Source organism: Thamnophis sirtalis, unplaced genomic scaffold (assembly GCF_051295495.1).
Source record: "Thamnophis sirtalis isolate CommonGarterSnake01/CBP01778 unplaced genomic scaffold, rThaSir2_p1.2 scaffold_14, whole genome shotgun sequence".
NCBI classification, from domain to species: domain Eukaryota; kingdom Metazoa; phylum Chordata; class Lepidosauria; order Squamata; family Natricidae; genus Thamnophis; species Thamnophis sirtalis.
In genome coordinates this window covers 7014977-7037572 of record NW_028261394.1, presented here as the reverse complement: position 1 = coordinate 7037572, position 22596 = coordinate 7014977, and the positions used below count along the sequence as shown (strand labels likewise).

At 44.1% G+C, this 22596-nt stretch overlaps 1 protein-coding gene and 1 non-coding gene across 2 annotated transcripts; one reads left to right on the top strand and one right to left on the bottom strand.

Annotated features, from left to right (window-relative positions):
• The first annotated feature begins 22 nt into the window (after positions 1–22).
• Positions 23–22185, top strand: PMS2 (PMS1 homolog 2, mismatch repair system component). The gene is made up of 15 exons (XM_087729486.1): positions 23–274; positions 1148–1281; positions 1423–1509; positions 1990–2092; positions 2781–2964; positions 6316–6483; positions 7495–7592; positions 10089–10188; positions 11847–11931; positions 12754–12906; positions 13692–14544; positions 15420–15587; positions 17913–18013; positions 18943–19112; positions 21600–22185. The coding sequence occupies exons 1-15, from the start codon at positions 258–260 to the stop codon at positions 21741–21743; spliced, it is 2565 nt and encodes an 854-aa protein (XP_087585612.1). The 5' UTR covers positions 23–257; the 3' UTR covers positions 21744–22185.
• Positions 17102–17292, bottom strand: LOC148042683 (U2 spliceosomal RNA). The gene has a single exon (XR_015695087.1). It is a non-coding gene; the product is annotated as a U2 spliceosomal RNA (small nuclear RNA).
• Positions 22186–22596: the final 411 nt, after the last annotated feature.

Below are 22596 nucleotides of genomic sequence, written 5' to 3'. Positions count from 1 at the left end.
CATCGCGAGGGACTGGAGGGAATTCGCGGAAGGAAGCCAGCCTGTCTCCCCCGGGGAGAAGCGGGGCGCCTCGGCTACGGGCTCGAAGAGAGTCGGGGGGCTCGACTAGAGGTCCGGCCCGATCTTTCATTCCCTTCCCTGAGATGATTGGCGGGAAAATGGGCGGGAAAGAACCGGACCGTTCATTTGCATGCCATTTGCATATTTCATTTGAAAAGTGAGCAGGCAGCAAAGGGTTAATTGCATCAGCGAACAGAATGGATTTGACTCCAGTGTAAGTGTATTTATTGCATTATTATTATTTTATGTTATTTTAATTGGAATGGAATTTCTGTGCAAATGTAATTATTGCATTGCTTTATTGTATTTTATTGTTATTTTAATTGGAATGGAATTTCAGTGCAAATGTAATTATTACATTGCTTTATTGTATTTTATTGTTATTTTAATTGGAATGGAATTTCTGTGCAAATGTAATTATTGCATTGCTTTATTGTATTTTATTGTTATTTTAATTGGAATGGAATTTCTGTGAAAATGTAATTATTACATTGCTTTATTGTATTTTATTATTATTGATGTTATTTTAATTGGAATGGAATTTCAGTGCAAATGTAATTATTGCAATGTTTTATTTTATTTTATTATTATTTGATGTTATTCTAATTGGAATGGCATTTCAGTGCAAATGTATTTATTGCATTGCATTATTTTATTTTATTATTTTAGTTATTTTAACAGGAATGGAATTTCAGTGCAAATGTATTTATTGCGTTGCATTATTTTATTTTATTATTTTAGTTATTTTAACAGGAATGGAATTTCAGTGCAAGTGTATTTATTGCATTGCTTTGTTTTATTATTATTTGATGTTATTTTAATTGGAACGGGATTTCAATGTAAGTGTATTTATTGCACTTTCAGAGGAAAGTGAATTATGCAATTTGGTTTTAAGAGTCAATATTTTGCTCAACCACCGAAGTGACATTTCCTAGGCTGCCTTTTAGAGCAGTTTAAAACGCATTTTCAGAATGAAGGTATAAATTTACAGTCTGGAAGCATAAGTGAAACCAAACCATAGACTACAGTCCTGTGAACTGCAGTATTTTCTGAGCATAAAAAAAGCCTTGTTTTTCCTTTTTTAAAGAATGGAAAAAACTATCAAGCCAATTGATCGCAGATCAGTTCATCAGATCTGCTCAGGCCAGGTGGTGCTGAATCTATGTACCGCTGTAAAAGAGCTGGTGGAAAACAGCCTCGATGCTGGCGCTACTAACGTTGGTAAGTTACGTATTGTTTTAAAGTTGTTAGCACTCAAGATCCTTTAGCCGTGCTGTTACTATCTAGTGGCATTTGGGGGGAAGGAGACAAGAAATCGTAGAGCTTTACTTGTTCATTACTTGTTTTTTTTTTCATTTCTAGAAGTGAAGCTTAAAGATTATGGAGCGGATCTTATTGAAGTCTCTGATAACGGTTGTGGTGTAGAAGAGGATAACTTTGCGGGCTTGAGTATGAAAATCTATTAATTTGTAATATTATTTGCAGTTAATACATTAGTTCTTCCACAAAGAACTACTTTTATCATCCCATCTTCAAAAGAAAAAAAAGGCAGCTGTTTTTGTGTGGTAAGATATTTGAACCTCTTGGACTGCTGCTGTTTATTTTTATAATGCAACATTGGAAACCTGGGTACCCCAAACCACAAAGCTTGTGCATCTCTAAAATGAAATATAAATGTTTAAAAATGCATTAGGATTAGCACCACCTTCTTGCCGAACCGGCAGGGAAAAAATGCTTTTAAAAAATGGTGGCAAAGCTTCCAACGAGCATGCGGCTCACAGCTGAGCTAAGCAATCCTCGGAAACTTTTTTAAACTACCGGTTCGCAGAACCAAGGACAATAGTCCCTATCGGTTTGGCCGAACTGGGAGGATTTCACCCCTGCTCCTGCCCTATCCCTCCTCTGACCTCTGTGAAATATCTCTTCCAGCACTGAAGCATTATACTTCCAAGATCCAAGATTTCTCTGACCTCATCAGCGTGGAAACGTTCGGCTTTCGCGGTGAAGCTCTGAGCTCGTTATGCGCGTTAAGGTAAGATGCTTGTCCGCACGGGAAGCGTGCTAGCTAAAACAATTGGTGAATCTTAAGCTGGCTTCATTCATTCCCATTTCTGTACATGCACACAAGTTCACACCGAGTGCCACAGAAGCGCACACCGAGAATGAAGCAGCGTGAATGTGCACCTCTTGATCGTAATCACATATTGCCTCTGAATTGTACAAAATTTCTGCCTATGGAAGCTGGAATCTATGCAGTGGTTTGTCCTTGATCTTCTTTCCTGAATGAAGACCACAGAGAAACCCTTGCATCGATCCCAGCTTCCATCTCAGCTTTTCTTATACGGAACAATTTGTACAAATTCAGAGGCAAAATTCCACCGAGATCAAGATAAGTGCGGGCAAATTTACGCTGCTTCATTCTCCGTGTAGACTTCTGCAGCTAGAGAGGGCTTTGTACAGAAATGGGAATTAATGCATTGTATAAATGCAGGAACACTTTCCCCATTGACATTTTTGCCAGTAATGATTATACAGGTAGTCCTTAACTTATAACCACTCATTCAGCAGCCGTTTGAAGTTATGATGGTGTTGAACCAATGGTGGTTATGCCCGGTCCTCAGCGTTCCGGCGGTCCCAGCACCTGTGTGGCAATGTGAGTCTTTCCCTGCCTCTGCGTTTCCTTATTAACCATGAAAACGGTTGTATCCCTTTGCACACAGCAACGTTTCCATTGTCACTCTTCACAAGTCCGCCAATATTGGGACCCGGCTGGCGTTTGATCACAGCGGGAACATCACCCGGAGAGTCCCGTTGTCCCGGCCACCGGGGACCACCGTCAGCATTCAGCAGCTGTTTCATACTTTGCCGGTCCGACACAAAGAATTCCATCGTAACATAAAGAAGGTAAGAAGAGCGGCGTGTTGGCCTAGAGGCGGAGCTCTCGCCTCACAGTCGAGAGGCTGTGAGTTCGATCCTAGGTAGAGGCAGATATTTCTCTCTCTGGGCACACTGAGAATATATCTGCTGAGTATAACTCTGCACTGGCAGCAGGGAAGGGCATCCGGCCATTAAAACAATGGGAATATAATGTATTTTTCGGAGTATAAGACGCACCAACATTTTGAAGAGGCAAATTAAAAAAAAAAAGTTTTGGCACTCTGCAGACCTCCCAAGAACTGGCCTGTTTTTCGCAAAAACAGGCCTGTTTTTTGTTAAAAGGGGGGGGGGGGCATGCAATGCCTTTAGGAGGTTTATAGAGTGCTCCTGAGGGTTGGGGGGGAGCAAAATTGAGCAAAAAATGGCCCATTTTTTGCTCATTTCTGCCCTCCCCAGCCCCCAGGAGCATTCTGAAAGTCTCCTAAAGGCTATACACGGCCATTTTGCTGAAGCGGGCGGGGTTTCAGGAGGCAAAAAATGCTGTATTGAGTGTATAAGATGCACCCAGATTTTCAGCCTCTTTTTTGAGGGGAAAAAGGTGCATCTTATATTTTGAAAAATACATTATCTGCTGAACAAAACTCCACATTGGCGACAGGAAGGGCATTTGGCCAGTAAAACACTTTTGCTAGCTCTATTCCATTGCTCAGAGTCTACTCCACAAGGGATTGTGGGGTCGTTTAAATAGGATAATGATGATAAAGAAAGTAAGGACCAGCCCCCTTGTTTTTTAACACTGGCAGGAAGGAAGAAGTCCCTTTCTGAGGGAACTGAAACCAGGCCAAGTCCCACAGGCTAAAAATAAAGCATTGCCAGCTTTCACTGAGCTGTAAATTAAGTAAACAGAATTTGCTGTTTAAATCGGAGTTTCTGCCTTAAATGCATAACGTCGATTTCTTCTTGTAATCCTAAATTCTGAAGTGCTTAAAACCCTCAAAAGTCCACTGTGCTTTGCTGCCTTATTGCAATGTTCGAATTCTTAGAACTATAGTTTGTTTGACCTGTTTAGCAGTAAACAAGCTGGCTAAAATATTTGTAATCTGTTCTATAAGCCGCCTTGAGTCGCCATGTAAGAAAAGGCAGCAATATCAATTCCCTAAATAAATAAATAAAAAATAATATTCAATCTTAGGTGAGAGTAGTATTTACATTTGATGCCCAAACTGGCGTGCATGTTTGTTTGTTTTTTGTCACATTGCTTCACGCTTGAAAATAAAAGTGTCTTGCTGAAAAATAACTGCATAAAGATTGCAATAAAAAGAATGGCTTAGTTTTTAGATGCAGGAGGAAACCCGAACGTGTTTGGTGAACTCCCCAGCCTAGATTTAAGTTTAAATGCAGCATTTATGTCAGAATGTGCATAGTGTGACTATTTTGAGACAATCCAGGAGCAAAATACAGTAAACAGGCTTGTCTTTCAAATAGTGGTTTATCTACAAGGAATATATACATACATGTACTAGGCAAAGTCAGGCAATCAATCATCAACTACAGCAGGGAAGCAAACACAGACAGAGAGATATGCCTCAACAAGGCCTCTCTTATAATACAGTCTCTTAAAGTGGTAAAGAGTCAAATAAACCCTGCTGGCTCACTACTACCATTGCATTATCAGGCTGGGGGGTCAAAATTTACACCCCTCAGACAGGGTTCGCAACTTGGGAGTCCTCCTGGATCCACAGCTGACCTTTGATCACCACCTGTCGGCTGTGACCAGGGGGACATTTGCCCAGGTTCGCCTGGTGCGCCAGTTGCGACCCTACCTGAATCGGGAGGCTCTCACAACAGTCACTCGCGCCCTCGTGACCTCTAGGCTGGAATACTGCAACGTGCTCTACATGGGGCTGCCCTTGAAGAGCATCCGGCGGCTTCAGCTAGTCCAGAATGCGGCCGCGCGAGTGATCGTGGGTGCACCTCGGTTCGCCCACATAACACCTATCCTCCGCGAGCTGCACTGGCTACCTGTTGACCTCCGTGTGCACTTCAAGGTGCTTCTTACTACCTATAAAGCCCTCCATGGTAGTGGATCTGCGTACTTGGGAGACCGCCTCCTGCCAATTACCTCCTCTCGACCCATAAGATCCCACAGATTAGGCCTCCTCCGAGTGCCATCTGCCAGCCAGTGCCGGCTGGCAACTACGCGGAGGAGAGCCTTTTCAGTGGCAGCTCCGACCCTCTGGAACGATCTCCCCGTGGAGATTCGTACCCTCACCACCCTTCAGACCTTCCGCGCAGCCCTCAAGAACTGGCTATCCCGCCAGGCCTGGGGGTAAAGACTTGATCCGCCCCCACCCGAATGTTGAATGAATGTTGTTTGATCTTAATTACATACTGTATTTTTATGTTATTGTATGTCTTCCCCTCCTATAAGTTGTTAGCCGCCCTGAGTCCCCTCAGGGAAAAGGGCGGCCTATAAATAAACGCAACTCAACTCAACTCAACTCATTATCGTTACAGTAGTATGGCAGCTATTCAGCTATTATCATTAGCCTGACAATTTAAAATTCCCTGCTCATTTTTGCCTTAATTTTACTAAATTCACCATCGTTCATTCTTGTTCCACATCGTTGCGGAGATGTTGACTAGGAAATCCTCCATTAAAAAGATGGCACAAAAGCTTTGGTCACAAATGGGAAGAAAATAGGCCAATCTATTTGTTAGTAATATAATCTTACGGTTGGGTTGGCAATATATAAATCATGTAACAATGCTATACCTATTTCTTTAAATCATATTGTAAAATGTGATTGGCTGCTGTTTTCCTCAATCGGCCATAAGAGGGAGCCAGAATGACTGTTAGCTCTCTGTTCGTTAGATGCTGGGCTGATCTGATCTGAGTGTTTTGGAAGCTGGCTGTTAGAAAGTGCCGCGAGCTATTGTAAGTTTTGCAACTGCTAGCAAACTTTGAATGCCGAACTGATTATATGATACTGGATTATGTTATTTGGATTATCCCTTAACTGAAAGACATTGATGACTGACTGTCTTATCCGTGTATGACTGGGACTTTTTGATGGACTCTGATACCTCTATTTCCACGAAAGTAAAAGCCTATTTAAACTGCAGTGTCTCTGTATGCTGGTTTGTGTGTTCTCCAACACAACTCTCACAACGCTTCGCTGAACGTACTCGCTCTCCCAACGGGGAGCTTACCTAACGCTATTCTTTGCAATAATGGTTTCACTATCGAATATATGCTGGTCTTGGATCAATAATAAAGATCTGATCGAATCACTTCTTTTCTATCTCTCTCTCTCTCTCTCTTACACACCCAGAGCAGTGTAACTTTTTTCCCCCTCTCTTTTCCATGCCCGAAAGGAGTTTGCCAAAATGGTCCAGATACTGCAAGCGTACTGCATCATTTCCACCGGGGTTCGAATAAACTGCACCAACCAAGTTGGTCAAGGGAAGAAGCAGGCCGTGGTGTCCACCAGCGGAAGTTCTACTTTAAAAGAAAACATTGGTGCCGTATTTGGACACAAACAGGTAAAGAGGAGGGCTGATGAGGAATCGTATTCCTTTTGAGGAGAGGCCGCCTGTCAGGCCTGCAGCCATATTCCTTGCTGGATCTTTGGCCCGCCACACTCTCTCTTATTTTACTATGCTGTTTCTTTAGTGGGGAATTGGGAGGGAGAATAGTAAGGAGTAGAATGTGTTGGTGTTCAAAATAAAATCCCTTTCGAGAAACCAAGGTCATCTTTTGTTCTCTACACCTCTGAACCTGACCGGAACTGGCTGGGTGGAAGCTGCCAGCGTGGCAGTGGAAGATTGGACCATGGGATGGACTTGTGGGTGTGGGGGGCAAGATCTTGAACTTTCAACTGGGTGGGGAAAACTAGGAAGCCTTCGGTTTCGTGTTTTCCCAGATGTGCCAACATGGGCCACTTAATCAATTGGAACTTTGAGGAATACTTTGCCTTGGACTCTGATTTAATTTTGGATGCTATTTGGAATGGTGACTTCATGGCCATGGGCGACCCATCCGTATATTAATCAGGTCATGTACCCTGCTTAGTTGTTTGGTTTTTAGGAGTGGTGCGGTGGCCTAGAGGTGGAGCTCTCACCTTACAAATCAAGAGGCTGTGAGTTCAATCCAAGGTAGAGGCAGATATTTCTCTCTCTGGGAACAATGAGAAGATATCTGTTGGAAAAAGAAACCTCCTCATTGGCAACAGGAAGGGAATCTGGCCAGTAGACACTCAGTTCCATTCAGTTGCCCAGATTGCCCGGGAAGCTTTCAGATTCGTGTTTTCCCAGATGTGCCAACATGTCTCTCTTAATAAATTGGAACTTTGAGGAATACTTTGCCTTAGACTCTGATTTAATTTTGGAACGCTGACATTTAGCTCATTTGAGTGATGAAATGTCTGCAAGAAAGCAGCCAAGCTCAGAGGGGACCAAGGGACCCCTCATAATGTGTGGTTTGTTTGACTGTGGCATGGAGCATGATGGTTTGCAGGAATTCAATTTCACTATAGGTTGTTACTTTGCTCCCAGGTGCAAACCCTGGTTCCCTTCGTGCAGCTGCCACCGAGTGGAGAAGTCTGCGAAGAATACGGCTTGAACATTTCCGCCCTGCCCACTAAACTTTATACGTAAGTTAAAAAAGAAAAATCAGAATTATTTTTTTCTGGAATTCTTCCTTGTTGTTCATTTGGGCTTAAAAGCCAGAGATTCAGGCCTATTGGGCACAACATACATACAACATAGGAAACCCCAGAAAGGACAAAACAACAAGGCTTCATCTTACGACTAGTTGCTTAGCAACTTTTTGAAATTACAAGAGACATACCCCCCAAAGGTACTTATGGCCTAGTTCTAATCGTCATGCCCCCATCCCAGTCACTTGGACCACATTTCAGGTACTCAGCAGACTGGCCAGCATTTATGTAATTAATTTAATTAATGTAATTAGGAGCTGTTGTGGCGCAGTGGTTAGAATGCAGATATTGCAGGCTAACTCTGCTCACTGCCAGGAGTTCAATCCTGACCGGCTCAAGGTTTACTCAGTCTTCCGAGGTGGGTAAAATGAGGACCCAGATTGTTGGGGGAAAGAGGCTGACTCTGTAAACCACTTAGAGAGGGCTGTAAAAGCACTGTGAAGCGGTATATAAGTCTGCTATTCCTTGTGAAGGTAGGTAGGTAGGTAGGTAGGTAGGTAGGTAGGTAGGTAGGTAGGTAGGTAGGTAGGTAGGTAGGTAGGTAGGTAGGTAAAAAGGATGGATGGATGGATGGATGGATGGATGGATGGATGGATGGATGGATGGATGGATGGATGGATGGATGGATGGATGGAAGGAAGGAAGGAAGGAAGGAAGCCGTGGTGGCACAGTGGTTAGAATGCAGTATTGCAGGCTCATTGTGCCAACTGCCAGCAGTTTGATCCTGACCGGCTCCAGGTTGACTCAGCCTTCCATCCTTCCGAGGTGGGTAAAATGAGGACCCAGATTGTTGGGGGCAACAGGTTGATTCTGTAAACCGCTTAGAGAGGGCTGTAAAAACACTGTGAAGTGGTACATAAGCCTAAGTGCTCTTGTCCTTCCTTCCTTCCTTCCTTCCTTCCTTTCATGGTGCACAGTGGTTAGAATGCAGATATTGCAGGCTAACTGCTTACTGCCAGGAGTTCGATCCTGACCGGCTCAAGGTTGACTCAGCCTTCCATCCTTCCAAGGTGGGTAAAATGAGGACCCAGATTGTTGGGGGCAACAGGCCGATTCTGTAAACCACTTAGAGAGGGCAGTAAAAGCACCGTGAAGTGGTACATAAGCCTAAGGGCTATTGCTAGTTGTAGTGTCCTATAGTCACAATTACCACAATTTATGGTATTTTGGTTCAAAAGCATGGTTTTCCGGCAAACACGCTCCCTAGCAAAAGAAAATGAGTTGCTTAATGACCACTGATTCATTTAAAGACTATAGTAATTTGCTTAACACCCACTGCAAAAAGAGGTGGTGAAATCAGGTCAGTCACCTGATGACCCCCTTTAGGACCGGCACGACTTGCAACCGTAATGGGAAGAGTCCATTATGGTCGTAAGGCGAGCACTGCCTCTATTACAATACTCTGGAGCTAATGCAGGGGAGAATTCCTCCCCCAAGTTGGTTTAGATCAGGGCTCACCAACCTTTCGGACCTCAGGGACCACTAAATTCATAATTTTTAAATCCCACGGACCACTAATATGATTTTTTTAAAAAAGATAAATAGTATCTAGTTGCAATATTAAAAATGGAAGTAATTTTTCTGCGGAGCTCCAAAGTTTTCTCGCGGACCACGGCAGAGGTGGCCTTCCGGAGAACCGGTAGCGGAAATTCTGAGTAGTTTGGAGAACCGGCAAATAGGCTGGCCCCGCCCCCGCTGCCCCCCAGCCGATCTTCTTTCGTTGCTCTGAACAGGAGAACGGAGCTGGAAAGCAGGCTAGTGGGGGTGGGGAGGGCATGGGGATTTTGCAGTAACCTTCCCCTCCCTGGCCCACCAAGCCACGCCCACAGAACCAGGAGTAAAAAAAGTTTAGATCCCACCACTACATGGCCTAGGACCTGGATATCTCCGTGACCACCTCCTGCAACATACCTCCCAGCGCCCAATAAGATCCCACAGGGCGGGCCTTCTCCGGGTACCGTCGACCACACAATGTCGTCTGGCGGTTTCTCGGGGTAGGGCCTTCTCTGTAGCTGCCCCAGCCCTCTGGAACAATCTACCCCCTAAGATCCGGACCTTCCCCACTCTCTCGGCCTTCCGAAAGTCCGTTAAGACCTGGCTGTTCCGGCAGGCCTGGGGCTGCTGATCCTTGATTGGACTTCAGCCCCATTATAATCGAGAATATGTTGTGTCTCTTTTAATCTGTCTCTGTTTAGTATTTTTAAACTTTTTTTAATGTTTTTAAACTGTTTTATGTAAGCCGCCCCAGAGTCCTTCGGGATTGGGCGGCATACAAATCTATTAAAATTACAAATTACAAAAATTACTAATCCACGGGCCACCAGTTGGTGACCGCTGGTTTAGATCCCTTTTAAAATAACGTCAAATGACTTTTTCTTGGTCTCCTTCGTTTTTATGGGATTCTCTTAATGACGCGTTCCTTTTGAACAGGATCGCGGGATTCGTTTCGCGGTGCAATCACGGCGATGGGAGGAGCACAACGGATCGGCAGTTCTTCTTTATTAACCAGCGGCCGTGCGACCCAGGAAAGGTATGTTTTTTTCTCTCCTGCTGAGGTAAATTCACAAGAGCTGGGCTCTTATGGGTTCTCACCGTTATTGAATGTATGTTTGAATGTTTATTTTAGTTATATGCTGCCCTTTTCCCCGAAGGGGACTCAGGGCGGCTCACAACTCAAACCAGGGAAGGGGGATACAAACAAAAATTAAAAACGACACAAAACAATACATAATTTAAAGCACACAACAGTCATACCATTCGAGACGGGGGCAACAGTTCTTTAGCCCCAGGCCTGTCGGAACAGCCAGGTCTTAAGGGCTGTGTGGAAGGCCTGGAGGGTGGTGAGGGTTCGAATCTCCACGGGGAGTTCGTTCCAGAGGGTCGGAGCAGCCACAGAGAAGGCTCTCCTCCGGGTAGTCGCCAGTCGACATTGACCGGCTGATGGAATTCGGAGGAGGCCTAATCTGTGGGATCTAATCGGTCTAGTGGAGGTAATTGGCAGCAGGCGGTCTCTCAAGTACCCAGGTCCAATACCATTATTAATGTCCCTAGGCTTTGAGCAAGCAAAGCAAGTAGTAATTAATAGAATGAGGGACATGGAGTTCCAAGAAGAACTAAATAGGTTGCCTCTCCACAGTAGGGACAGAATCAAATAGGGTGTGTGGGAATCGGCAAGATATCTAAATGACCTGATCTCCCCAAAACAAAGAATAGCTTTCTTCAGAGCCAGATTTAACATTCTTCCTTCCTCCAGGGCAGGTATAAGAGGACACCTATAGCAGAAAGGGTTTGTATATGTGGTAAAGGAGAAGTGGAAGATAATTCACATGTTCTATTACGCTGCGAGCTATACAGAGCTTGTAGGTCTGCACATATTCTCCCCTTATTAGAGAGATTGCCAGGGAGGGCAGACAATTTTTATCTAGGCTTTCTCCTCCAGGATACTAACCCGGTTACCACGTCTGCAGTGGCAAAGTTCTGTGTTGCTGCAATGTCCATAAGAAAAAAATTGGCTACAGAAGTGTAGCGCCATCTTGTACCAATTATCTGGGCATACCTCTAACAATCTTTGGACCATTATGTTATTATCCACTTTTAATGTCAATACTTTTTAATTATATTTTAATGTTAGTATTTTTTTTAATATAGTGTAAAAACTAATGTGTATTGCTAGTCTTTGACCGTAATAAATATTTTACTTATTTACTTACTCACAATTTTAAAAAAAATTCTCACTGGCATTCCAGACCCTCTCTTGGAGTGGCACAGTGGCCTAGAGGTGGCGCTCTTGCCTCCCAATCAGGAGGCTGTGAGTTTGATCCTAGGTAGAGACAAATATATATCTCTCTCTGCTGAATATAATTCTGCACTGGCAACAAGGAAGGGCATCCGGCCATTAAAACACTTCACTAACTCCATTCAGTGGCGAGACTCCACCCCGCAAGGGTTTATAAATGAAGATGATTCGCAAGACCCTCTCTTGATTCTACAGATAAGTCCTCAATTTTTTTTATCGCAATTGAGGCCAACGTTTCTGCTAAGCAGTGAATTTCGCCCCATTTTACAACCTCTCTTGCCACAGTTGTTATGTGAATCACTGCCGCCAGTCAAGGGGGCTTTATATCTTTTTAAATCTCAACCAAATCCAACCGACATCTGTTGTTATTTTTTTTTCTTTTTCTGAAACAGGTTTCCAAAGTTGTAAATGAAGTCTATCATGTGTATAACAGGCACCAATATCCATTTATTGTTCTTAACATCCGTGCAGAATCTGGTGAGTTTTATAAATTATCTTCATCGTTTATCTCCTCTTTTTGTAAATTAGGATATTTATTTATTTATTAAATTTATAGGCCGCCCAATCCCGAAGGACTCCGGGCGGCTAATGTGGATAATTTGGCCCGCTTAATTATTGTCATAACATACTGATAAATTATCATCATGAGCCTGAATGGTGGTGTTATGGCTCGCCAGCAGAGCTGGCAGCAGATTCAGAGGAGGTTGGGGAGGAACGTGGGCCAGTCCTGGAGTCTGGGGAAGGCTCGGATGAGGGCTCTGTGTCGGAGGCAGAGAGGGGGCCAGAGCCGTATGCCAGTTATCAGCTGCCTTCGGAGTCGGAGATCAGTGAAGCAGACGAACAGCTGGAGCCTGTTCCCAGTATGCGCATGCGCAGAGTTGCCAGACAAAGGGAATAGCTAAAGAACAGGTGTCGACTTGGGAGTAAGGCCACAGGTGGACGATGAATGGCCCCTCCCAGAGGAAATAAAAGAGGAGCGACAGGGGAGTGGAGTTTGCAGAAGAAAATTAGTTCGCTTCATTGGTTCGTGACTCTCCGAGACTCCTTGCCAAGTTCTGCAGAGATCAGCCTGGCAGCTCTCCAAGCCAGATAAGGTCTGTGACCGTAAATCCTCCCTTGAAAGACTTTGCTGGATGTGACTGAGCAGAATTCACAATCAATTAATAAAAGTTGTTTTTGTCGGGACCAGGAGTTGGCTTCCTGCTCTTGGGAAGCCTCAGTCAGAACAGGTGGAGCCCATCCGTAGGTGCGAAGTAGGAGAAAGATAAGCAAAAAAATGGGGAATGTTTTTGATTTCAGGATGCGTGGACATCAACGTGACTCCGGATAAAAGGCAGATCTTACTCCAGGAAGAAAAGCTTTTATTAGCAATCCTAAAAACATCCCTGATGGCAATGTTTGGCACTGACGTTAATAAATTGGTGGTGAATCAAAAGCTGACCGATGTTGAAGGTAGGAAGTCGAGTTGCTATTTAAGCAAATCCTTTTTTATTTTTATTTTTTTGCATTTTTACCTGCATCTTTTTGAACAGTCAGGTAACAACAGCTCAGATTTTCCCCTATAACAGGGGTCAGCAAACTGTGGCTCCGGAGCCGCATGTGGCTCTTTCCTCCCTCTGCTGCGGCTCCATCACTGGTCGGCGCTTTTATAGTCTGAGGCATCAATAACTGTGGAGGCGGCAAGAACAGTAAACATTTTATTAACAAGTAACTACTGACAGGCAAAAACCAAGCAAACCCCGTCTGACAGCTATTTATACTTGTAGCTGTCAGATGGGGAACCAATGGGAGGTCTGCATTTTTCCCGCCGGCCGGCAGGTGCGTCTTAACCAATCAGAGACGCTTCACACAGCACCATCTGCTGGCCGCGTCTGGTGGAACACAACAGGCACCACAATTTTGAGAGGAGCTTCCGGTGGAAGGGGGGGGGGGGGCGCCTTCGGTTAGGTCAGCTTCAGGGTTGGCATTCACACGCCTGGTAATTGACTCGTTCTTATGACGGTTGCAGTGTCCTCTTTTGCGACCTTCCGACCAGCAAACGGGGAAGCCAGATTCACTTAAATTAACGACCTCAGTGATTCACTTAACAACTGCGGTAAGAAAGGTTGTAAAATAAGGGGTGGAAATCAGTTAACAGCCATCTTACTTAGCAACAGAAATTGTGGACTCAATTGAGGTCGTAAGTCGAGGACTATCTGTACTAAGAAAATCACACCGGTTCTCTCTTTTTTTTGCAGGGACCATGAAAAGTTTCCTCCAAAATGAGAGAGATGCGTCCCCCTTGGAAACGCCAGCCTGTCCTTTGCCTCCAAATCGGGACGAGAAATCGAAAATAATTGCTCGTCTGAAGGAATCCTTTTCTCGGGGGAAAACACCTGCTTTTCAGGAGGCCAAGAAAGCCCAACCGAAGAATGTGCCTGCCAGTCAAGGACTGCTCCAGATGTTCGCCGGTTTTTCAGCCTCTTCCCGAAAGAAAATTCTTCTCCATGAGGAATCTGAAGACGGAAGCGAGGTGGATGGGAGGAATTCCCCGCTTGCAGGCCGGAAGTTGGAGAAATCGGACGAAGATACGGATTCTGGTTTGGGGAGCATCTCCGCCGAGTCAGAGGGGGGGTTGAGCAGAACCCCAGAAACCGCTGTCCACTTTAGAACCGAAAGTGCTGTGGGTTCTTCCGGAGGAGAACCCCGTCTTTTTAGCGGAGAAATCCAGAGCAGCGAAGGTGGATCTGGCGGGGTTTTCTGGCCCTCCGAACCAAACCAGAGCGAAGGCGACGGCTTTGCTAGACAAGCCACTTCATCCCCCAAAGCAAAACGTTTTAAGATCCGTCAACCTCTTTCCCCAAAAGCCAATTTCTCGGCGGTGACCTCTGAGCAGGACTCCGGCGCCCAGCCCTTGTACGACGTGCCGGTCATAACGGCAAGGAGGACGGTGTCTTTAGCCGTGCCTTGGAGCACCTTAACGAACCGAATCCAGAAGCAACTGAAGCGCCAGGAGACCGAAGGAGAAATGTTGAAATTCAGAAAATTCAGGGCAAAGATTAACCCAGGAGAAAACAAAACGGCGGAGGATGAATTGAGAAAGGAAATAAGGTATGACAGCTCAGAATCTCAGAAATGCTCGTTGTCTCCTGCCAGCGGCCAGTGGAGCTGGCAGCAGATTCGGACAGTGAGGAGGGTTGGGGAGGAACATGGGCCAGTCCTGGAGTCTGGGGAAGGCTCTGAGGAGGGCTCTGTGTCGGAGGCAGAGAGGGGGCCAGGGCCGTATGCCAGTTATCAGCTGCCTTCAGAGTCAGACATCAGCGAGGCAGAAGAACAGCTGGAGCCTGTTCCCAGTGTGCGCATGCGCAGAGTTGCCAGACGAAGGGAACAGCTAAAGAACAGGGGTCGACTTGGGAGTAAGGCCACAGGTGGACGGTGAATGGCCCCTCCCAGAGATAAATAAAAGGGGAGTGAAAGGGGAGTGGAGTTGCCATTGTTGTTAAGTGAATCGTGGCTGTCATTAGGCAGATCCCAGCTTCCCACATTTCATTTGGCTTCTCGTGCGAGTCTGTGAACGCAAGAGAGCAAGTCCAGCCTTAGATTTGAAGGCTAAACCAGTCTTTTCTGCGTAGAAAAGAATTGATGGTTTCCATGAGGATTAACAGATAAACAAGAGTTGGAAGGGACCGTGGAGGTCATCTAGTCCAACCCCCGCTCAGGCAGGAGACCCTACACCATTCCTGACAAATGGCAGTCCAGTCTCTTCTTGGAAGAGAAAAATAAGAGTTATTAAGAGAATATTAAGAGGGTATTTTTTTTAATAGTTTTTTTTTTGAAAGAGAATATTAAGAGTGATTAGTATTAAGAAGATTAAGAGGATATTAAGAGTTCTGGATTCGAGAATTGGACAAAAAAAACAGGCTTTAAAAGAGAAGGCCGGTCTGACCGTCTACATCTCTCTCTCTGCTTCTCCCTCTGCGGGGCAGGAAAGAGATGTTTGCTAAAATGGATGTCGTTGGCCAATTTAATCTGGGATTCATCATCGCCAAGCTGAAATCCGACCTCTTCATCATCGATCAGCACGCTACCGATGAAAAATACAACTTTGAGATGCTACAGCAGCACACCGTCCTGGAGGGGCAGAAGCTGATCAAGTGAGTGTCTTCTCAACCATTTCTGGAAGAGAGGGGTGGGGTGGGGTCCTGAACTGAGCCATAATTGATGCCAAGCCATGAACAAGCAAATATATACATACACAGACTATACAAACAGAAACACACGAGATCTATTTTCTATACATTATACATAGATCTTTCTATCATCTATCCATCCATCCATATCTATCTATCTATCTATCTATCTATCTATCTATCTATCTATCTATCTATCTATCTATCTATCTATCTATCATCTATCTATCTCAGAGTTTGTTGCTGAAATGAAATCCAGAAAGCGCACACACAGGTAACTGATTCAGCAGGATTCATTAACTTCTCTTTATATTCAGTATAACACATAAGTAACTATACAATACCAACAAGTGGTTCTTCAGTTTCAGGTCAGAACAACAGACCAGTTTAGTTGTCAGCACAGACTAGTTTCAGTATCAGTTCTCAGCACAGCACTCAGCTGCAGGGCTAAACCACCCCCAGGCTCCAATGAGTTTCAGCTCCCATTGGCTGATCTGTTGCTTTGCCTATTCATTGGCTGACCTTGTTACCATGTCTATGCCATGTCTATTAATGAATATTCTATCTATCTATCTATCTATCTATCTATCTATCTATCTATCTATCTATCTATCTATCTATCTTATCTATCATCCCTTCCTCCCTCCTTTCATCCACCCACCGACCCACCCAGTTTATCTACACACACACTAACACACAATCTACCACCTACCTATCTGTCACAAAAAAGGGACATCTGACCCCAGAACACTGAAACCGTCATAAATATGAGCCAGTTGCCAAACATCCAAAGTTTGATCATGTGACCATGGGGATGCTGCAGTGGTCATCAGTGTGAAAAGTCTTGTCTGTCTGTCTATATCCCCACACGTTCTGTCTACCTGTCTGCACACATGCTGTCTGTCTGTCTGTCTGTCTATCTCTATGTATCTATTTATCTCTATATCTATCTATCCATCTATCTATGGTATCTATCTGTCTATACATACATACATACATCTATCTATCTATCTATCTATCTATCTATCTATCTATCTATCTATCCCTATATTCATCCATCTATCTATTTATCTATCCCTACATCCATCCATCCATCCATCCATCCATCTATCTATCTATCTACCTATATCCCTACATCCATCCATCTATCTATCATCTATCCATCCATTATTTGTCTGTCTGTCTAAGAAGAGAAAGAAAGAAAAGGAGTAGGTGTCAAGGGGGGATGAAGGGAGAAGGGAATAAGAGAAGGAGAGGGAGAGCTGGAAGTAAATCTGGAGAAGGAATAGAAAAAGTAGGGGAGTAAAATGGAGAAGAAAGGAATAAGAAAAAGAGAAACAGAAGTTGGGTGGAGGCGAAAGAAATAAGGAACAGAAAAAGACAAATGATAGAAAAAAGTTAGAAGAAGAAAAGGAAGAAAAAGACAAGGAAAAGGAAAGGAAAAAATTCAAATCTAATTTTGAACCAGATTAGGGGGGAGGGGGTGCACCATTCCTGGAGGCACTGCAATACCAGGCTGATGCTTGGAGTGGATGGAGCAAGCCCCTCGTCCATCTCCGGCTTCCAAAAATCCATTTAATACACAGTCCTCAGATAGAGGACATATCAGATATTAAACTGATAAGAACAGATACTACACTTGATCTTAGCCAAAAGGCCGAGAAGCGATACCCGAGGGTGGGAGGGATGCCGACGGCTTCCCTCCTCTTGAAATGTAAGGTTTGGGAGACAACGCTGGAGTTTCCTACGGTCTACGCACTAAAGCCAGGTCAGACCAGTTCCTGCTCTCAGGATTCTCCTCTGGAAACGCCTCGTTTGCAAATCCCACCACGACGAACTCCTTCCAGTTAGGATGATCTGCAGAATGTATAGATTTCCCTCGATTATGACAACTTTGGGGACTTTCTGCTTTGGCTGTTGGTTTTAGATTTGCATAGCTCCGCCCCCTACCTCTTCATGATTGGTGGAGTTTCCTTTCAATGCCTCGTCGCTTTTAAAACTTCTGCAACTCTTTAGCTTCGATTACAGCACATATTGTTTTATTATCTTCTACTTAAACAACAACGGTACGCAACTGGTTTTTGTAAAAAAAAAACTTTAAAACTTCTGAAACTATCTGTAGATATTCTATCTATTAATTTACCTACCTACCTATATACATACATACATACATACATACATACACACACATATATATCAACCATACACAATTGATACACCCAGTTCCTGAAGGGCTGCCTTCAGATTTAATGGTTGTTTCCTTCCTTTTTCTGCATCCCACTTTTTCAGGCCTCAAAATCTTAATTTAACCGCTGTGAGTGAAAGTATCCTGATGGATAATCTGGAGATTTTCCAAAAAAATGGATTTGATTTTGTGATTGACGAAAACGGTGAGTGTCTTACCTTAGCCTCCCTCCTAGCTTTGGTAAAGGAAGTGGGGAGAAAGGGATTGTCTCTGCTTTGGGAGTGTTGAAAGAAATGTCCTTTTGGGTTCAACTCCAAGTGGGGAAGAAGGCACTGGAGACATGGAGGCTGCTTGGAAAGATGGTTTATTGTTGGACAGGGCCACATGGCTTGAGCCCTGACCAGAAAAGGTGATCACATGCTTCAATGTTGGTGGAGAAGAAGAGAGAAGGGCTGAGGAAGGGGCTTGCTAGGCTTTTTATACCCTGTTTAGTCCCACCTCTCTGTTTCCTGCTCCTGTGTAAGAAATGTATTCTGATTGGTTGTCAGACTCCCATGGTGCCATGCAGGGGGCTACTCTCTAGGCTGTGATGAGTTCTCAGTTGCCTTGTGGTCAGTTGAGTAATATCCCTTCCCCCTACAGCTGCAGTGAGGAGAAGTCTTTATTATGTAAAGTGGGCTAGCCTGGCCATCTTAATGGCCCATTAGCTGGGGATGGGCAGAAAGCTATAGGCAACTATTCTGTCTTTTGAAACATGTTTCTTTTCACATCCAGAGAAATATTCTGCCTTTTCAATATTTCCTAGGATATTTCATTTTTCTGGGAGAGGGCTGGATGATAACTTCCCACAGGAGCATGAAACATCTTTCAAATGATGAAAATGGGGGGGGGGGGGGAGAATTAGCCCGCCAAACAATTCCATTTTTAAATCTCTCTGCTCTTCTAACCGTCTTTGAAATTGGGATTTCAATTGGATATTCTTTTCCTGCAAGGGAAAAGAAAATACACTCGGTTTTAAAACTTAACCTGCAAAATTTAGCTGCTCACTGCCAATTATTACATGAGTGGTTTGGGTTAGATGTTGAAATATTATCTCAGTGTAAAAACCCCGATGTTATTTTTAAAACCTTTCAGCTCCTGTAACTCAAAGAGTGAAGCTCGTATCGTTACCAACCAGCAAAAACTGGACTTTTGGTCCTCAAGATGTAGAAGAATTAATCTTTATGTTAAGCGATTCTCCGGGAATCATGTGTAGGCCATCCAGAGTGAGGCAAATGTTTGCCTCTCGAGCATGTCGGAAATCCGTAAGTGTAACAGTTGCTGTAAACTGGGGCATGGATGGATGTGAATCTGGCTTCTCCACTGAGTTTGCTTGCCAGAAGGGGTTCCACCACAAAACCGCGTTCGACTAAAGCGCGCTCGACGAAACCGCGTAGCTGACGTCATCACAGGGCGACAACAGCGCGGAGACAGAAGCACGCTGTAAACGCTAAACCTAAAATTAACCCCTAAACCTAAACCTAACCCCCCTAAACCTAATCCTAAACCTAACCCTAAACCTAACCCTTAACCTAACCCTAAACCTAACCCTAAACCTAAACCTAATCCTAACCCTTAACCTAACCCTAAACCTAACCCTAACCCTAACCCTAAACCTAACCCTTAACCTAACCCTAAACCTAACCCTAACCCTAAAGCTAACCCTAATCCTAACCCTTAACCTAACCCTAAACCTAACCCTAACCCTTAACGTAACCCTAACGCTAACGCTAACCCTAAACCTAACCCTAAACCTAATCCTAACCCTTAACCTAACCCTAACGCTAACCCTAAACCTAACCCTTACCTTAAGTTGAATCGGCTTGCTTTCAAAGCGCTATTTAAAGCGCCCTTCTTTCTCCGCGCTCGCTGTTGTCGCCCTGTTGATGACATCAGCAACGCGGTTTAATCGGGCGCGCTTTAGTCGAGCGCAATTTTGTCGTGCCACGGCCAGAAGGTGGCCAAAAGGAATCCCTTGATCCCAGGATATCGCAACCATCATAATTATGAGTCAGTTGCCAAGCATCTGAATTTGGATCAAGTGACGGTGGCCATAAGGGGTCATAAGTGTGAAAAACACTCACTTTTTTAAAAAAAATTTTTTTTTATTGTGTATTTTTCTTTATAATACATCACATTTCCAGTTTTGCAGTGGGCTATCTGTCACCAGTCCTTTTTGAGTATACATAGTTTTATACACCTTGTGTCCGCGTTCCAAATATCATCCACAATTAAATCAGAGTCCAAGGCAGAGCTTTCCTCAAACTTCCAATTTATTAAGAGAGACATGTTGGCACATCTGTGGGAAACCCGAATCTGAAAGCTTCCTGGGTTTTCCCACCCAATTGAAAGCTCATGTTCTTGCCCCCCACATGCACAAGTCCATCCCATGGGTCCAATCTTCCACTGCCATGCTGACATTTCCACCCATCCACTTCCGGTCAGGTGCAGAGGTGCGGAGACAAAGGACGACCTTAGGCTTCTGGAAAGGAATTTTTTATTTTGACAACAACACATTCTACTCCTTACTATTCCCCCTCCCAATTACCCCACTAATGAAACAGCGTAGTAAAATAAGAAAGAGGGTGACAGGCCAAAGATCCTAAAAGGAATATGACTGGAGGCCTGACACCTTGATTATAACCAATGTTCTCTTACCCATACATTTATAATCTCTTTTAAATACATGATGTTGTATGTCAGAGTTATAGGCATTATTTTCATAATTGTAGCATAGCATTCTATATATTAATTTCTCTCCCTTCCTCTCTCTGTTTCCTTCTCCTTTATTCTCCCTTTTCCTCTTCTCCTCTCCCCTCTTCTCCTCCACTTCCCTCTCCTCCCCTCTCTCCTACTCCTTCCTCTTGTCCATTTCCTTCTCTCCTTTCCCCTCTCTATTTCCTTTTCCTTCATTCTCCTCCCTTTTTCTCTTCTCCTCTCCCCTCTTCTCTCTCCTCTCTTCTCCCCTCTACACTTAGGCAAGAAAAACGAAATGCACAGGTACAGTATAGGTGGTACCTTGCTCAATAGTAGTAAGTGTGAGAGGGATCTTGGAATCCTAGTGGACAACCATTTAAATAGGAGCCAGCCGTGTGCAGCAGCTGCCAAAAAAGCCAACACAGTTCTAGGCTACATAAACAGAGGGATAGAATCAAGATCACGTGAAGGGTTAATACCGCTTTATCATGCCTTGGTAAGGCCACACTTGGAATCCGGCATCCAGTTTTGGTCTCCACGATGTAGAAAAGATGTGGAGACTCTAGAAAGAGTGCAGAGAAGAGCAACAAAGATGATTTAGGGGACTGGAGACTAAAACATACGAAGAACGGTTGCAGGAACTGGGTATGTCTAGTTTAATGGAAAGAAGGACTAGGGGAGACATGATAGCAGTCTTCCAATATCTCAGGGGTTGCCACAAAGAAGAGGGAGTCAAACTATTCTCCGAGGCACCTGAGGGTAGAACAAGAAGCAATGGGTGGAAACTAATCAAGGAGAGAAGCAACTTAGAACTGAGGAGAAATTTCCTGACAGTTAGAACAATTCATCAGTGGAACAGAAGTTGCCTCCAGAAGTTGTGAACGCCCCAACACTGGAAGTCTTTAAGAAGATGTTGGATAGCCATTTGTCTGAAACGGTATAGGGTTTCCTGCCTAGGCAGGGGGTTGGACTAGAAGACCTCCAAGGTCCCTTCCAACTCTGCTATTGTATTGCATTGATTTGGTACTGAGTTCTAGATTTTGCTCCTGTTACAGGTGATGATTGGAACTGCCCTCACGGACGGTGAAATGAAGAAACTGATATCTCACATGGGCGAAATTGAGCATCCTTGGAACTGTCCACATGGCAGACCCACCATACGGCATTTAGTCAACCTGGACCTCCTTACACAAGAGTGACTGGCTACTCAGCACTTATTTTATTGGGGAACGCAACCACAGTCTCGTTTTAGAAGGCTATCGCAAAGCTCTCGATTTTGCTGGACTGGTAGCTTAAATCATGGTTTCGTGTTGTAAAAGAAGAACATGGGAAGTTTTTTTTCTTCTTCTTCTCTCTTCCTCTCTCAAATGGGTCATATAGACACCATAATTTTCCATCTCCTGCCCTCCGAACAGAGACTTTTCCCATTTTTGTTTGAAAAAGCGATCAGAAAATAGAGATTTTTTTTTCCTTCCACCAAATGGGCTGGTTTTATCGCTGCCGTTGTAGAAATGCTGGCTTTATGTCCATTTTATCAATTTCCTCTGGACTGAAAGAATTAAGTGTACATAACTGACTTTTTAGAGGACTTCCTGTTTTAGAGCAGACCTGTTTTGTAAATAAAGATTTTTAAAAAAATTACACGAAAGTTCTTTGTGCTTTAACAGAGTGGTTCCGATCTACCGTGTACAATGCAATGGCCAGTTCCTGTAGGAATGATTTTTTTTTGTTGTTTTGTTAAAATGTTTTTATTTTTTCATTTTCATACAGTCACATATATACTGTGCATAACCGGGGCCATACAACATTAAACAATAATCACAGCAATTCCTCTTGTCAACAATACCCCCAGAAATATAAATAAAATGAAACTCAAACTCAAATAGAAACCCAATATACCTCTTCCACTCTCCATACACCTCTTTCTTCCGCCCCCCTCCAACTTACTATCTTCCCTCCATCATTCCCCTCTACCCTACTTCCCCTCCCCCTCTACCACTCCTCTCTCCCGATCCGCTCCCTCCCTTCCTTCTCACCCTCCCTCACATCCTC